At 43.6% G+C, this 14,889-nt stretch overlaps 1 protein-coding gene across 4 annotated transcripts in view; it reads left to right on the top strand.

The window, feature by feature from the left end:
• Positions 1-14,889, top strand: part of slc39a13 (solute carrier family 39 member 13) — a 72,715-nt gene that overhangs the window by 38,530 nt on the left and 19,296 nt on the right. For all 4 annotated transcript variants that reach the window (XM_069894583.1, XM_069894576.1, XM_069894565.1 and 1 more), the window contains 3 exons: positions 1,866-2,051; positions 2,142-2,231; positions 9,574-9,624. In XM_069894583.1, coding sequence (XP_069750684.1) covers positions 1,866-2,051; positions 2,142-2,231; positions 9,574-9,624 — 327 coding nt within the window. The remainder of the gene's footprint in view (positions 1-1,865; positions 2,052-2,141; positions 2,232-9,573; positions 9,625-14,889) is intronic.

Genomic DNA, 14,889 nt, shown 5'->3' with positions numbered 1-14,889 from the left:
CAAGCACTGGCGATGGCCAAGGATCCGTGGTCCGCCAGACAGCAGCACCACCTCTCGTACGTGTCTGAGTTCACGACCGACATCCGACACAGGGCCAGCAAGGACAATGTAGTGGCTGATGCGCTCTCCAATCCAGCCATTAACACTCTTGCGCCCAGCCTGGATTATGAGCAACTGGCTCAGGCACAGAGGAATGATGCGAAGACGCAGGCCTTGCAGACTGCCATTTTGGGCCTCAAACTCAAGGATGTCCGGGTGCCCAGCAGCCTGGACACATTGCTTTGCGACGTCTCAACAGGCACGCTGCGCCCGGTGGTCCCGCCGCATTGGAGGGCGAAGGTCTTCAGTCTGATCCATGACCTCGCTCACCCAGTGGTAAAGACAACCATGTGGATTGTGTGGCACTGGCTGAAGAAGGAGGTGGTGGAACTGGCCAGGAACTGTACCAGGTGCCAGACCTCCAAGGTCCAGCAACACACGTGAGCCCCCATCCAGAACTTTGGCCCGGCGGTTCGTAGATTCCAACACATCCATGTTGATGTCATCGGGCCCCTGCCAGTGTCCAAGGAGGCTCTACCTCCTCACGGTGGTGGATCGGACCACAAACTGGCCGGAGGCCGTCCTGATTAAGGAGACATCCGTGGAAATGTGCGTCAGGACTCTGGTCAGCCAATGGATCGCCCATTTCGGAGTCCCGGCGCACATCATTAGCAACAGAGGGGCACAGTTCACATCTGCCTTGTGGACTCAGTTGGCACAACATACACCACAGCATAGCACCCACAGTCCAACGGGTTGGTGGAGAAGTTCCACAGGCACCTGAAGGCATCGCTTATGGCCGGGCTCTCTGGACCAGACTGGGCGGACGAACTACCCTAGGTCCTCCTCGGGATTAGGACGGCACCCAAGGAGGACCTACAGGCTTCAGCAGTGGAGGTGGTCTATGGCGCACAGCTTTCCCTGTCGGGTGAGGTTTTCGGCCCAGACCCTGACACCACGGCCACTGACAAAAACCTGCTGGCGGACCTATGCAGGCGACTATCCTCCCTAGCTCCCCCACCCCCAGCACGCCACGGCACCCGGCCGTTTCATCTCCCCAAAGAGCTCAACGCGGCCCTGTTCATTTTTGTGCGGAGGGGACCACAAGGTGCACTGCTACAGCGACCGTACGAGTGGCCTTACAAAGTCTTACACTGGTCCGGCAGAACCTTCACCCTGGACGTTGGAGGGGAGAGAGGAAGTTTTTATGGTGGACTGCCTGAAGGCACCCCATCTGGACTTATCACATCTGGTGCAGATGGCCGCACCCAAGCACTGGGGCCAGCCACCAAAGTGACAGGATATGTAGCCAGTTCGGGGGGAGGGGGGGGAGTTGTGTGGTGGCGCCCATCCTCATGGCGAACCGGCCCCACTTGTATCACCATGTGGTGGGGCAGCCATGGGGAAATGGCGTCGTCAGAGGTTTCTCTCTGACTCCAGCATCCCTTCCAGCGCCCACCCAGGGCGGCGATTATGATGTCACAATGCACCAGGTGACTGAGCTCGTGCTGCCCTTAAAGGGGCGTGATGAATTTGAATAAAAGCAGTCGTTAACCATCCTCAACGCGGTGGCTGTGTTTCTTCCACCGCTCACATGGCCACAGTATCCTTTATTTTTAAAGAAGCAAATTATTTTTTATTATCTCATTATTGTTTACCTGTCATAAATATTGCATTATAATATGATATTTAAAATATTTAATTGATTATAAAACACTGGGAATGTCTGGAGGCCATAAGTGTCTTTTATTTAAAAAAAATGTTACCACTACCTGCAGCAGGCAAGTTTCCAGTTCTATCTATTTGGTATTTTTTTTCTTCCTCAGAATGAAAAGACAATGCAGAATGGTTATTGCTTTTTGGATAAGGGGATCAAACGTGTTCAGGATGGAAAACGAATTTCCTCTGCCAGTACTCATTGGATTGATTCATATCTTAAACGCAGCAATGGTTACTCCCATGATTCTACACCTCAACTAAAGGCATTGAGTCAGCCTATTCAAGCTATTAAGGTAAGGAGGACAGAGACGTGTTGGATTAATTTTTAAAAATTTTCTTGAATACTCATTTTGCTTTAGAAATTTTAAAATTGTTCTTTATAGATTAGTGGATACTTGAACCTCATTGCCAATGGGATCGATAACTTCACACATGGCCTAGCAGTGGCTGGCAGTTTCCTTGTGAGTAGAAAGGTGAGTAAAAGAGGTGAAACTGCAGTGCAAGATCTGAGTTTCTACCTGTGTTTGCTTCTAGACATAATTCTAAAAATAACATTGTAATTTTGCTGGGCACATCACTGAATCTGAAGAGCTTTTGAACTCATGGGTGAAAAATGCACAATGCCCCTAACTTTACTAAATTTGGCCTAGTTTTAAAAAAAATACATAAAAGAAACTAATTCTAAAAATGTTCTTTCAGAAGTGCAATTTCAAATTTTTTGAATGCCTTTGGGAGAAAAGTTGGTCATGAATGAATGCATGGAGTCAGACAAGTACATGCTACGTGAGACATCACTTGCTAGACATCTTTAAAGCTGGTAATGAATTCTAGGATAAAACAGTATACTATATTATACAGTATACTATTGCCAATGGTATTGGTCTTTATTTGATCCATGTAAAACCATCTATTTACACTCATCTATTTTTTATTCTTCCCATATTCTCATCATCTCACTCCACCCAGATTCTACCACTGACCTACATTCTGAGGGCAATATACAACAATAAATTAAGTAGCCAGCCTGCACATCTTGGGAGAAAAACAGAGTACCCAGATGAAACCCCACAGTGATAGGGAGAATATGCAAACTCCACATAGAGCACTTGAGGTCAGGATTGAATACATTCTCTGGTGCAATCAGGCAGCAACTCAGTTAGCTATGTCACTGTGTCATCTGTTGTTTGTCCTTTGATAACTCCTGCTGCACCTTTTAATGATGCTTTTGTGAAGTGTAGGGAGATAATACACACGAGGAGTTGAAGTCTGATTTATTGCACTGGCAGCTCTGCTTATATTCTCTTCCCGCTGCTGACGACAGGAATGACATCACGGCAGCGCCGATCTTCAGTTGGGCTGCATTTCTGCCATTGCTTTTTGTTTCCAGCCATGCAGACGATTACCTGGGACGAAGGTTGTTGGTCCCCACAGGGTCTGTGTGGTTGCTGCGTTTGTTGGCCATTTTGTGGGCCAGGTCACGACCTGATTAACGGGCCGCTACACAACCCCGCCGCCCCCCACCCCGAAAGAACCGGCTATCAGAGCACTGTTCACCGCTTTCAGTGTCCTACCTCTGCATTACAGGGGCTGCATGGAGTCCAGTTAGCTAATGTCCAGGTGTGCTGGTTTGAGGTGGTCGATAATGAAAGTCTCTTTCTTACCCGCCGAGATCCAGCACACATCAACCTGTTGTGTCTGATTACTTAATACAGCTCCTTCTACGGTGTGCCCCCCATGAATGAAAATGTCATTTTCACAAAATGCCCCTCACAGGTCGCTAAGCCTTTGGGGATTTTGTCCTGGCCATGCAGCGGAGGCTGTAGAGGTACTAGAGTGCCCTGTTTTTCGCTCAGTTTCATCATTGAAGCCATGGGGTCCTCTGGGTCCTTGGCGGCGGTGAAGAACTCCACCGGTATCACCAACTGTGTGCCATATACCATCTTGGCTGCTGAGGCATTGAAATCCTCTTTCGGCACAGTGAGGATCCCCAAGAGGACCCAGGGTAACTTGTCTGCCCTGTTTGGCCCTTGAGTTGAGCCATCAAGGATGCATTTAGGTGCCTGTGGAACCGCTCCACCAACCCCTTGGCCTGAGAAGGTTAAGCCATGGTATGGTGAAGCTGGGTTCCCAGCAACTTGGCCAGAGCCGATCAAAGTCCAGAAGTGAACTGTGTACCTCTATCGAGATCATATGCTCTGGGACTCTGAATCTCGACACCTGGGTGTTAATTAGTGCCCTGGCACAGGTCTTGGTGGTTGTATTGACCAGTGGGACCGCCTCTGGTCACCTCATGGAGCGATCAATCATGGTGACAAGATAACTCTTCCCATGGGAGAACGGCAGTGGCGCTACAATGTCAGTATGGACATGGCTGAATTGATGTCTGCTGGCTCAAAAGTCTGGGGGTGGAGTGCCTTGATATGTGTCAGCACTTTGGACGTCTGGCAGAGCATGCGAGTCTTGGCCCACTGACTGACTTGTTTCCGGAGGCCATGCCAGATAACCTACAAGCCACCATTTTAACAGCAGCCCCGATGGCTGGTTGTGCACCACATCGAAGACCTGCCACCTCCACGCTGCTGACACGATGAGGCTGGGTTTGCTAGTGGAGACATCGCAGAGGAGCGTCTGGTTTCCAGGACTGATGGCAAAATCCTCCAGCCTGAGGCTGGAAACTGCTGTTCTATATGCTGGGATCTCAGGGTCCTCCTGCTGAGCCCTGGCTAGGCCAGAATAGTCTATTCCCTGGGATCAGCCCTGAATGGACTCCATTACAGGGTGGAACAGTGTCAGCCACCACATTGGCTTTACCCACGATCTGTTGGATATCTGCGGTGAATTCCGACATGTATGAGAAATGTCACTGATGCCTGGCCTACCATGAGTCAGACACTTTGTGGAAGGCAAAGATTAACGGTTTATGGTCGTGAAGACCCTGAATTGTCTGCCTTCCAAAAAAAAAATACCTGAAGTATCTGACTGCCAGACACTAATAGCTCCCAGTCAAAGGCTCTGTATTTGAGTTTGAGTGGCTGGAGGTGCCTGCTAAAGAAAGTGAGGGGCTGCCATTGCCCTTCGATTAATTGCTCCATTACACCCCCTCTCACTGTGTTGGAGGTATTAACTGTGAGAACGGTTGGTTCCTCTGGCCTGGGCTGTACCAGAAGGATGACGTTGGCCAGTCCATCCTTAGCCTTCTGGAATGCCTCCAAAGTCTCATTGTTCCAGGTAATGTCTTTATTTTTCCCCACCATGAGGGCGAACAGGGGGTGCATGATGTGGGCCGCTGCTGATATGAAATGGTGATTTAAAAATTAATCATACCAGTGAATTCATGCAACCCCTTCACAGTGCAGGACTTGGCAAAAGGCCAAACGGCTTCTACCTTTTTTGGTAAGTGTTTCACTTTGTGCCTGTTGATTCGATGCCCCAAGAAGTCTATCGTTTCCAACTCAAACTGGCACTTAGCAGGGTTTATAGTTAATCCGAATCCTGCAGCCAGGTGCACAATTGCCTTAGGTGGGCCACGTGCTCTGTGTGATTGCGGCTGGCAATGAGAATATCTTCCAAATGGACGAACATGAATGGGAGATCCGGGGCCACCACATCCATCAGCCTCTGGAAGGTCTGGGCTGCATTTTCAAGACCAAAGAACATCCTCAGAATTTTGAAAAGTCCAAAAGGGCTAATGATAGTGGCTTTAGGGGTGTAATTGGGAATGGACTGGGATCTGATGTTAACCCCTCATGAGGTTGACTTTTGAGAACACCTATGCCCCTTACAAGTTAGTGGTAAAGTCTTAGATGTGGGGCACGGGGTGCCTGTAGGATGTGGTGGCCTCATTGAGGCGGCGAAAGTTACCACATGGCCTCCAGCCTCCTGCTGCCTTTGGTACCATGTGTAAGGAGGGAGGCCCAGCACTGCACTATCTCCAGTTCTTCCATTTTTTTAAAACTCTTCTTTGCAGAGGGTGAGCTTCTCGGGGGCAAGGCGTCACGCCCTGGCGTGGAGTGGAGGGCCCTTGATGAAGATGTGGTGCCTTACCCCTCGGCGGAGGAAAACTGTAGGCCACAATCGAAGGGAACTCTGCTAGGATCCATGTGAATTCATTGTCTGATAGCAAAATGGAGTCGAATTGGGGGGGTGGGGGGGGCAGGTAACTTGGCCTCCCCTAGGGATGTGATTTGGGAAGTTATGGCATGTACCAATCGCCGCCCTTTAAGATCCACCAGCAAGCAGTGGGTTCACAGGAAGACTGCTCCCAGGAGCAGTTTCGCCACAGCCACAATCATGAATGTCCATGCTGCCGAAGCGGAGGGAGATGGTGCGAGTGCCGAAAATTCATATGATAGTGCTGTTCGCTGCTCTCCGTGCTGGGCCCGGCTTGCCGTTCCAGGTGTTGTAAGCCGAGTGGAGGGGGAGGACACTTATTTCGGCACTGATGTCAACGAGGAAGCGTCTTTCTGACAGTCCAACGCGTGGGGGGGCTGTCACATTGGTCAACCGCCACAGCCATTAACAACGGTTTGCCATGACATTTCCCTGAAATCTGCATAATGGGTGGCACTGACAGGCCCATGCGCCCCATTGTTGGTGATAGTAGCAATACTCTTGGTTCAGGGGGTCTACTTGCCTCTCTGTTTCCTATGGCCTTGTTACTGGCTGTGTGCGGTGCCTAGTGATCTGCTCCATTGAGGCACTGTTTTCTTTCTTCGCTTTCCAGAGTACATCCTTCCAGGCTACAACTCTTCTCAAGTCACTGAAGTCTTCGTTGTCGAGCAAGAGTCTGATATCTTCCGACAGCTGCTCCAAGAAAGTCTGCTCGAAGAGCTGGGAAGGCTTCTGTCTCTCAGCAAGGACGAGCATCTTGCTCATATGGTCAGATGGGGCCCTGTCCTCCAAACCATCCATATACAACAATCAGATGGTGCACATGAGCTGGAGAGCAGGAAAGTACGGGTTAATTGCTCCATGAGGGCATCATATTTGCCTTGCTCTGTAGGAAGGCTGCCGTAGGAAGTCGACGACCCTTGCTGCCATGTCCTGGTCGAGCGAGCTCACAATGTAGTAGTAGCAGGTGTCAGCGGTGATCTGTTGATTGGCCTGTTCGAACCATACGTGTGGCTGGGAAGCCCAGAAATTTCATAGCTTTATAACGAAACTGTGTGAGGAGCTGCTTGATCCGTCGTCATCTGGCGGTGGGACCTGCCAGAGTCATCAATGTAGAGTGTGTGCTACCACAAAGTATAGAAAGATGCAGACAAGAGGAGTCGAAGTCAAAGACTGATTTATTGCAGTGGTTGCACTGCTTATATTCTCTTCCCGCTGCTGACGACAGGAGTGATGACACGGCAGCGCCAATCTCCAATTGGACTGTGTTCCCGCTGCTGCTTGTTGTTTCCTGCTGTTTAGGAGGTCACTTGGGACGAAGGTTGTTGGCCCCCGCAGGATCTGTGCCGTCGTCAGCCATTTTGTGTGCCAGCTCATAACCTGGTTAGTGGGTCGCGACAGCATTGTATTTTTTTGTCATTGCCTTTTACTGATGCTCTTTCTAGTGAAATGTGTGGAAACCTAATTCCTAATGGGAAGTGGTGGATTTTGTAGCCAATTATAACAGAGTCTCGTGTCGCATGTCATGACTAAGTTCCCACAAAATGTTCCGTTAATCATTGTTACTGAAAGTTTGCCTTGGGATAGGAGAAAAATCTTACATTTTGAAGGAATTGTCCCAGCACAGTTAAATACAGATGCCCCCCTACTTATGATGGTCTGACTTTCGGTTTTCAAAGTTACGATGGTTTGAATCCATACTTTCAATTTTGAATTCCAATCTGTTCCCATGCTTGTGATATGTGGTACGCTACTTTTTTGCGATGCTGGGCTACGGCAGCATCACGTGGGAGTATCGTGCAACACACTCTCTCGTGATGCTGACTCAACCAAGCTCACAGTCTCTAGTAGAGCTCACAAGAACAAGTGAGCTGTAAACAACCCATCGTGACTCTGTCGCTTTAGCATCCCCACCATCCAGGAGCAGGAATTTTAGTTCAAAACTTCAAACATTCTTCATGCCCAGTGTGCTTTCAGCTGTGTGCATTAATGGTTTTTTTCAGGGGGGAATAAAGGTATTCAAAATATAATTATAAAATATTGTAGGTAAGGTATTCTTTTTTGACACGATTTTTTTTCAACTTTGATGTGTTTGCTGGAATGTAACCCCATCGTAAATTGAGGAGTACCTGTACACAATATAGTCTGGCTCCATTTCAATATCTCCTTTCCTAAGGCAGACAAATTGTTGTGTCTGTGAGAAGGATCTAGGAACTAGATTAACGGATTGGTTTTACAAAAAGCTGGCATGGGCCCAGCAGCCAAGCTGCCTCCTATGCTGTAGCAATTGCATGATTGCCTGCCATTTCTGTGTTTCACTATCCCTGGAGTGTTATGAGAGCAGAGGGGCTTAAGGGAGGCTTTTTAGGAATCTTCTTAGACCAGGATGGCTGTTAAGTTGTTTTCCAATCTTTCTCCTCATTGGCATCTCATTGTTCTTTTCTAGGTCCCTTTGGTAATGACACTTGTAAAAGGGTGGCACAGCAATTAGTGCTGTTGGTTTCAGCAGCATGGATCAGTCTTGACCTCCAGTGCTGTCAGTGCTGTGATATGTCAGTGCTGTGGTCACATAGGTTTCTTCCATTTGGTTAATTGGCTGCTGTAAGCTAGTTATTGACAGAGCTGTTTGGGGGGGGTGGGGGTGGGGGCAAGGTTCATTGATGGACCTGTGTGAGAGCATAAGTTGCAAGGATACAAGAAAATAGGTGAAGGGAATCGGACTAAAGGGGTTACTCTTTATAACTGTACAAGGTACTGGTGAGTCCGCACCTGGAGTACTGTGTCCAGTTCTGGTCCTCATATTTGAGGAAGGATATACTGGCTTTGGAGACGGTCCAGAGGAGGTTTACTAGGTTGATCCCTGGGAAGAAGGGGTTGACTTATGATGAAAGATTAAATTGTCCAGGATTGTATTTGCTCGAGTTCAGAAGAATGAGAGGAGATCTTATAGAAACATAGAGGATTATGAAGGGTATGGATAGGATAGATGTAGGAAGGTTTTTTGAGCTGGCTGGGGAAACTAAAACGAGAGGACACAGTCTCAAGATTTGGGGGAGTAGATTTAGGACAGAGATGAGGGAAAAATAGTTTTTCCCAGAGAGTAGTAAATGTTTGGTATTCTCTAACCAGGGAAGTGGTTGAGGCTGCTTCATTAAACATATTTAAAATTTGGTTAGATACATTTTTACATGATAGAGGAATTAGGGGATATGGGGAGAAGGCAGGTAGGTGGAGTTAGGTCATAAATTAGATCAGCCATGATCATATTGAATGGCGGAGCAGGCTCAATGGGCCATTTTTGGCCTACTCCTGTTCCTACTTCCTATGTTCCTATGTACTCTACTGGGGACCTCCACATAACTGATGGGCTAAATTATGGTATTTTAATGTCCTGCTTTATGCAGTTGCTTTTAAGGCAAAGTTAATTTTATCAAATATTATTAGAATCCAAATTCAAGCAGGTAAAATCGTTGAGTGGTGGCAGGGAAAAGTAATTAAATGGCTTTGATACAAATGACTTGGTTTCACTGTTTCCTTCAGTAAGATCTTAACTCAGATGTTTGCATATATTACCAGCTGTTCACACATAACACGAGTTGTTGCTATGGTTATTACAATTGTATTATCTAATATTATTGGTTACTTTGGTTACAGCAGTCGATGAAGCCAATTCTAATATTGACGTAAACTTTTTCTCTCTTACAGGTTGGACTCACTACTACCCTGGCTATTCTCCTTCATGAAGTCCCACACGAGGTGAGTTAACTTCTTAATGTGAATAATTGATCTGTCATTCTTTTTTATTAATGTTTCCACAGTTGGGTGTACTGTCACTCTCCCCCACAACCCATTCCTAAATAAGATATTGTAAGAACAGATGACTAGAATAGCACGTCCACATAGTTCTTTGTTACCCTCAATTTTCAGTTGATTTTCACTCCGTGACAGCTGAAGCTGAGGGCACTGATGAGTTCAGTTGAACAGAGGGATCTCTGAATACACATACATAATTCCCTGAAAGTGGTGTCGCACATTGTAAAGATAACTTTTTACACACTGGCTTTTGTAAATTAAACATTGAGTATAGGAGTTGAGATGTTATGAAGTTTATACAAGATATTGGTGAGGCCAAATTTGGAGTATTGAGTGCAATTTTGGTCGCCTAACTACAGGAAAGATATTAATAAGATTGAAAGAGTACAGAGAATATTCACAAGGATGTTGTTGGGGCATGAGGAATGGAGTTGCAGGGAAAGGTTAAACAGGTAAGGACTTTTTTTAAATAATTTTTTATTTTTCACATTGTGAACCATATCAACCAAAATATGTATAAACGTATCACATTAAATTTACACAGTGGTGTTTTCTCCCCTTTTTCCCACTCGCCCCTTTTCCCTCCCTCCCCTCTACCCACCCCCCTCCAAAACCCATAAATATTCAACATATACAATACAATAAAACCATAAAACAATATTTTCACACAAAGGAAAATAAACAAGAAAAATGCATCATCTATTTATTACACACTGAATCTAGTCGTTTTGTCGTCTTATCATTTTCATTTTAGGGGATGGAGGTCCTAGGCAAGCTCTCTCTAATATGTTCCATCTATGGTTCCCAAATTTGTTCCAACATTGTGACTTTATTTTTTAAATGATATGTTATTTTTTCCAATGGAATACATTTATTCATTTCCATGTACCATTGCTGAATACTCATGCTCCCTTCCATTTTCCAAGTTGACATTATACATTTTTTTGCTATCGCTAAGGCTATCATAATTTTTTTTTGCACTTTATAGAATTTGAAATCTAATTCTTTACTTATGTTACTTAAAAGAAATATCTCTGGTTTTTTTGGTATGTTATTTTTTGTAAATTTATTTAGTATCTGATTTAATTCTTCCCAAAACGTAATTGCTTTCGTACATGCACTGTTGTTCCCATTTCCTTCTTACAGCAAAAACATCTATCTGATAATGTTGAATCCCATTTTTTTAAATTTTTGAGTAATATATACCCTGTGTAACCAATTATGCTGTATCATGTGCAACTTTGTGTTTATTATATTCTTCATCGTTGCAGAACCTAACTTTTCCCATACTTCATTTGTTATCTTTATCTTTATGTTTAGATCCTTTTCACACTTCTGCTTGGGTTTATAGTTTATTTCATTTTCCTTATCTTGCATCTTATCATGTTGGTTATAAATCTTTTGATTATCATTGTGTATTCAAAGCTGCTTCCTTCAGGTAATCTCAAGCTGTTTCCCAATTTATCCTTTAAATAAGCTTTCAATTGATGATATGCAAACATTGTACCATGAGTTATTCCATATTTGGACTTCAACTGTTCAAATGTTAATAAATTATTTCCCAAAAAACACTTTTCTATTCTTTTGATTCCTTTTTCTCCCATTCTCTAAAGGAAAGGTTGTCTATTGTAAAAGGGATTAGCAGATTTTGCGTCAATAGTAATTTTGGTATTTGATCGTTCGTTTTTTTTCCTTTCTAAGTGGATCTTCTTCCATGTATTAAGTAAATGATGCAGTACTGTTGAGATTTTATATTGCACCTGCTTTTCATCCCACTTATAAAGTATATGTTCCAGTACCTTTTCCCCTATTTTATCTAGTTCTATCTTAGTCCAGTCTGGTTTTTCCCTTGTCGGGTAAAAATCTGATAAATACCTGAATTGTTCGGCTCTATAATAATTTCTAAAATTTGGTAACTGTAAAAACCTTGATTATTTATTTATCTAATACTACCCTTGGATTCCTCCCTTTCCACAATAATTATTCTCTTTAGTTCAGTTTACCCTCCCTATCAACGTTAGTGATAATTCTTTCCATTGTTCTAAGTCTTCCTGCAATTTTTTTTAATTAGTAGCTGATAATTTAGTTTGTACAAGTGGCTTAAGTTATTATCTAACCTGATCCCTAGGTATCGGATTGCTTGTGCTTGCCATTTAAATGGTGATTCTTTTTTAAATTCTGTATAGTCTGCGTTACTCATTGGCATCACTTCACTTTTATTTGCATTGATCTTGTACCCTGATATTTCTCCATATTACTTCAATTTCTTATGTAATTCTTTTACTGATACCTGGTTCTGTTAGGTATACTATGATGTCATCTGCAAATAAGCTGATTTTATACTCCTTCTCCTTTATTTTTATCCCTTTTATTTTATTTTCTATTCTTATCAGTTCTGCCAAAGGTTCTATTGCTAAGGCAAACAATGAGGGGAATAGTGGACATCCATGTCTAGTTGACCTACTTAATTTAAAGCGACTTGATACATATCCATTTACTGCTGCCTTTGCCAACGGTCCATTATACAATGCTTTAATCCAATTTATATATTTTTCTGGTAGATTGAACTTCTGTAATACTTTAAATAAGTAATTCCACTCTACTCTGTCAAAGGCTTTTTCTGTGTCTAAAGCAACAGTTCCTTGAACTGCATGAATTAGATTAATGTTTGCAGACATTATCTGCAGACATTATCCGCTGTTCGTCTTTTCTTAATAAATCCAGTTGGATCTTGTTTTACTATTTTTGGTACACAATCGACCAATCTGTATGCTAATAATTTCGCTATTATCTTATAATCTGAGTTAAGTAGAGATATTGGTCTATATGATGCTGGTGTCATATAACCCTAACCCCCGTCTTTGGTATTACTGTAATTATTGCTGTCTTACATGAATCTGGCAAGTTTTGTGTTTCTTCTATCTGGTTCATTACTTCCAGGAGAGGAGGAATTAATAACTCTTTAAATGTTTTATAGAATTCTATTGGAAATCCATCCTCTCCTGGTGTTTTATTATTCGGCAGTTTTTTTAATATATTCTATACTTCCTCTATTTCAAACTGTTTTATTAGTTTGTTTTGTTCCTCTTCTTGCAATTTCGGCAGTTCAATTTTAGCTAAAAATTCCTCTATTTTATCATCTTTCCCCTCATTCTCAGTTTGATACAATTGTTTTTTTTATTTTTTTTTAACAAAAGATCGTTCTACTAATAAACAAAATCCACTTTCCCTCCCCTAATATTATAAAAAAAGTTTATATAAAAAGGAATGTAATTAGTTCCCCAAAAAAAAAGAGTAAAAGAGAGAAAAAAAAACACCCAAAGGTAGTAACGTCCTGAAAAACTGGGTGTGGTGAACCCCACCAGTGGCAGATGACTATCAAAGATTTCAGTGCCATCCACCACCCCCCCCCCCAGCCAGAAATACAATATATTAAATACAATTCAATATTATAAAAATATGCAGCCCAACGACTCCATTCCCAATGACTGATTCGGGTCTTCAACGTCAATAAGACTGTGTGTCAAAACCTCCATCTTTCCCATTTTTCCCATTCTGTCCATTTCCATTTCCATTGGCCCTTCTTTTAGGCAACAACGGCAAGACTCTTCCCTGACCACGTAAGTCCGGTAATGAATTAGCAAAAACCAATGCATCATGATCATTCTCAAAAAATTGAGATTGATAATTGCCATAAAAAACCTTCAACACAGCAGGGTATCGAAAAGCAAATTTATATCCATTCTGCCACAACACATCTTTAGCCGAATTAAACTCCCATCGACGCCTAATAATTTCTTGACTCAAATCTGCACAAAAACTCTATTGTTCTGACTCATCATTGGAGCTTGACTTTGTCTTTCCTTCTGTACCGCCAACCGCACAATAATTTCTCTATCTTAATTCAGGCACCGAATTAAAACTACTTGTGGTGGTTGTCCTGGTAATGGTTTCTTCCTTAGCGCTCTATGTGCCCTCTCCAATACTAAACCTCCCGGGGATACAGTTCTGAAAATTTTTTATTGGATCAGATCCTTCAATATCTTCTGGAAGACCCACAATTTTTACATTATTTCTCCAACTTTGATTTTCCAGTGAATCAATCTTTTTCAATAAATCTCTCTTCTGGATTCCCCAATCCACGAACAAATCTTCCACTTTCTCTATTTTGTCCTTATTACGCACAATTTACATTCAGAAAAAGCTGTCTCAATTTTTAAAAAAATTTCTTGTACTACATCCACTGATGTAAGGCACTTATTGACATCCCTCTTAAGTGTAGACATATCTTTAGACATATTAGAGAATTTAGTTGTCACTTGAGTCATTTGTTGAACTATATTATCCATATGATAGGCAATCCCTTCCAGGACAGTAAAAATAGAATCCAATCCAGGTTCCAGTTCCACATCTTGAGGTCTACCTTCTGGAAGCTCCTCCAACTGGCCATTGGAGGTAAGCCTTCTTCCTGCTCCACTATTGGGCCTTTTCCTGAGCGGCTGCAGGTCTGCACACCTGACGGCGGCACCCTGACCACATCGGGATGCCGTCGCTCGGGACTCCCACAGACCACACGCGTTCCAGCAGGTTGCGGACCTTAGAGGTACCGCGCATGCTGCGTGGGGGTGGTCTTCAATGCTGTCCTGCACATCCTCTGCTCCTTCGACGGCAGCACGGACTCGAGGGCTCTCCTCTCAGTCAGGTCGCCTGCGCACTTGACATTGCGAATGTGCTGCCCAATGTAGGCTGAACTTGTCAACAAGCCGGCGCCATCTAGCGGAGACAAGACCGGCGCCAGCATAATACTTAACCTAGCTGGAGTGCTCTGTGGCTTGGAGGTTCCAAACGATGACTCTGTGGTTCCAACTGTACAGTTAGGCCTCAGTTTTTCAGCACTTTTAAAAAGTAGTTTTTTCTGTAATTGAGTCTTAGGTTTTTTAATATTAGCCGCCATTATAAACAAATAATGTTCTTAGAAATAAAACTAAAGCGTTTATATACTTAAATTAAAGTTTAACAACGGGTGTTTTAAAAAAACTGGCTGGGGAGGATTAGGACCGCACATCTGCCCTCTACGCCATCTTGCCATGCCCCCTTTGATACAATTGTTCATAAAATTCCTTAAAATTTTTATTAATCTCTGTTGGATTATACGTAATTTGTTTGTCCTTTTTCCCTGATGCCAGTATCGTTCTTTTAGCTTGTTCT

The sequence above is a fragment of the Narcine bancroftii genome, chromosome 1 (genome assembly GCF_036971445.1).
Source record: "Narcine bancroftii isolate sNarBan1 chromosome 1, sNarBan1.hap1, whole genome shotgun sequence".
In the NCBI taxonomy this organism is placed as follows: Eukaryota; Metazoa; Chordata; class Chondrichthyes; order Torpediniformes; family Narcinidae; genus Narcine; species Narcine bancroftii.
Note: the sequence above shows the minus strand (reverse complement) of the source record. Positions and strands in the feature narration are given on the sequence as shown.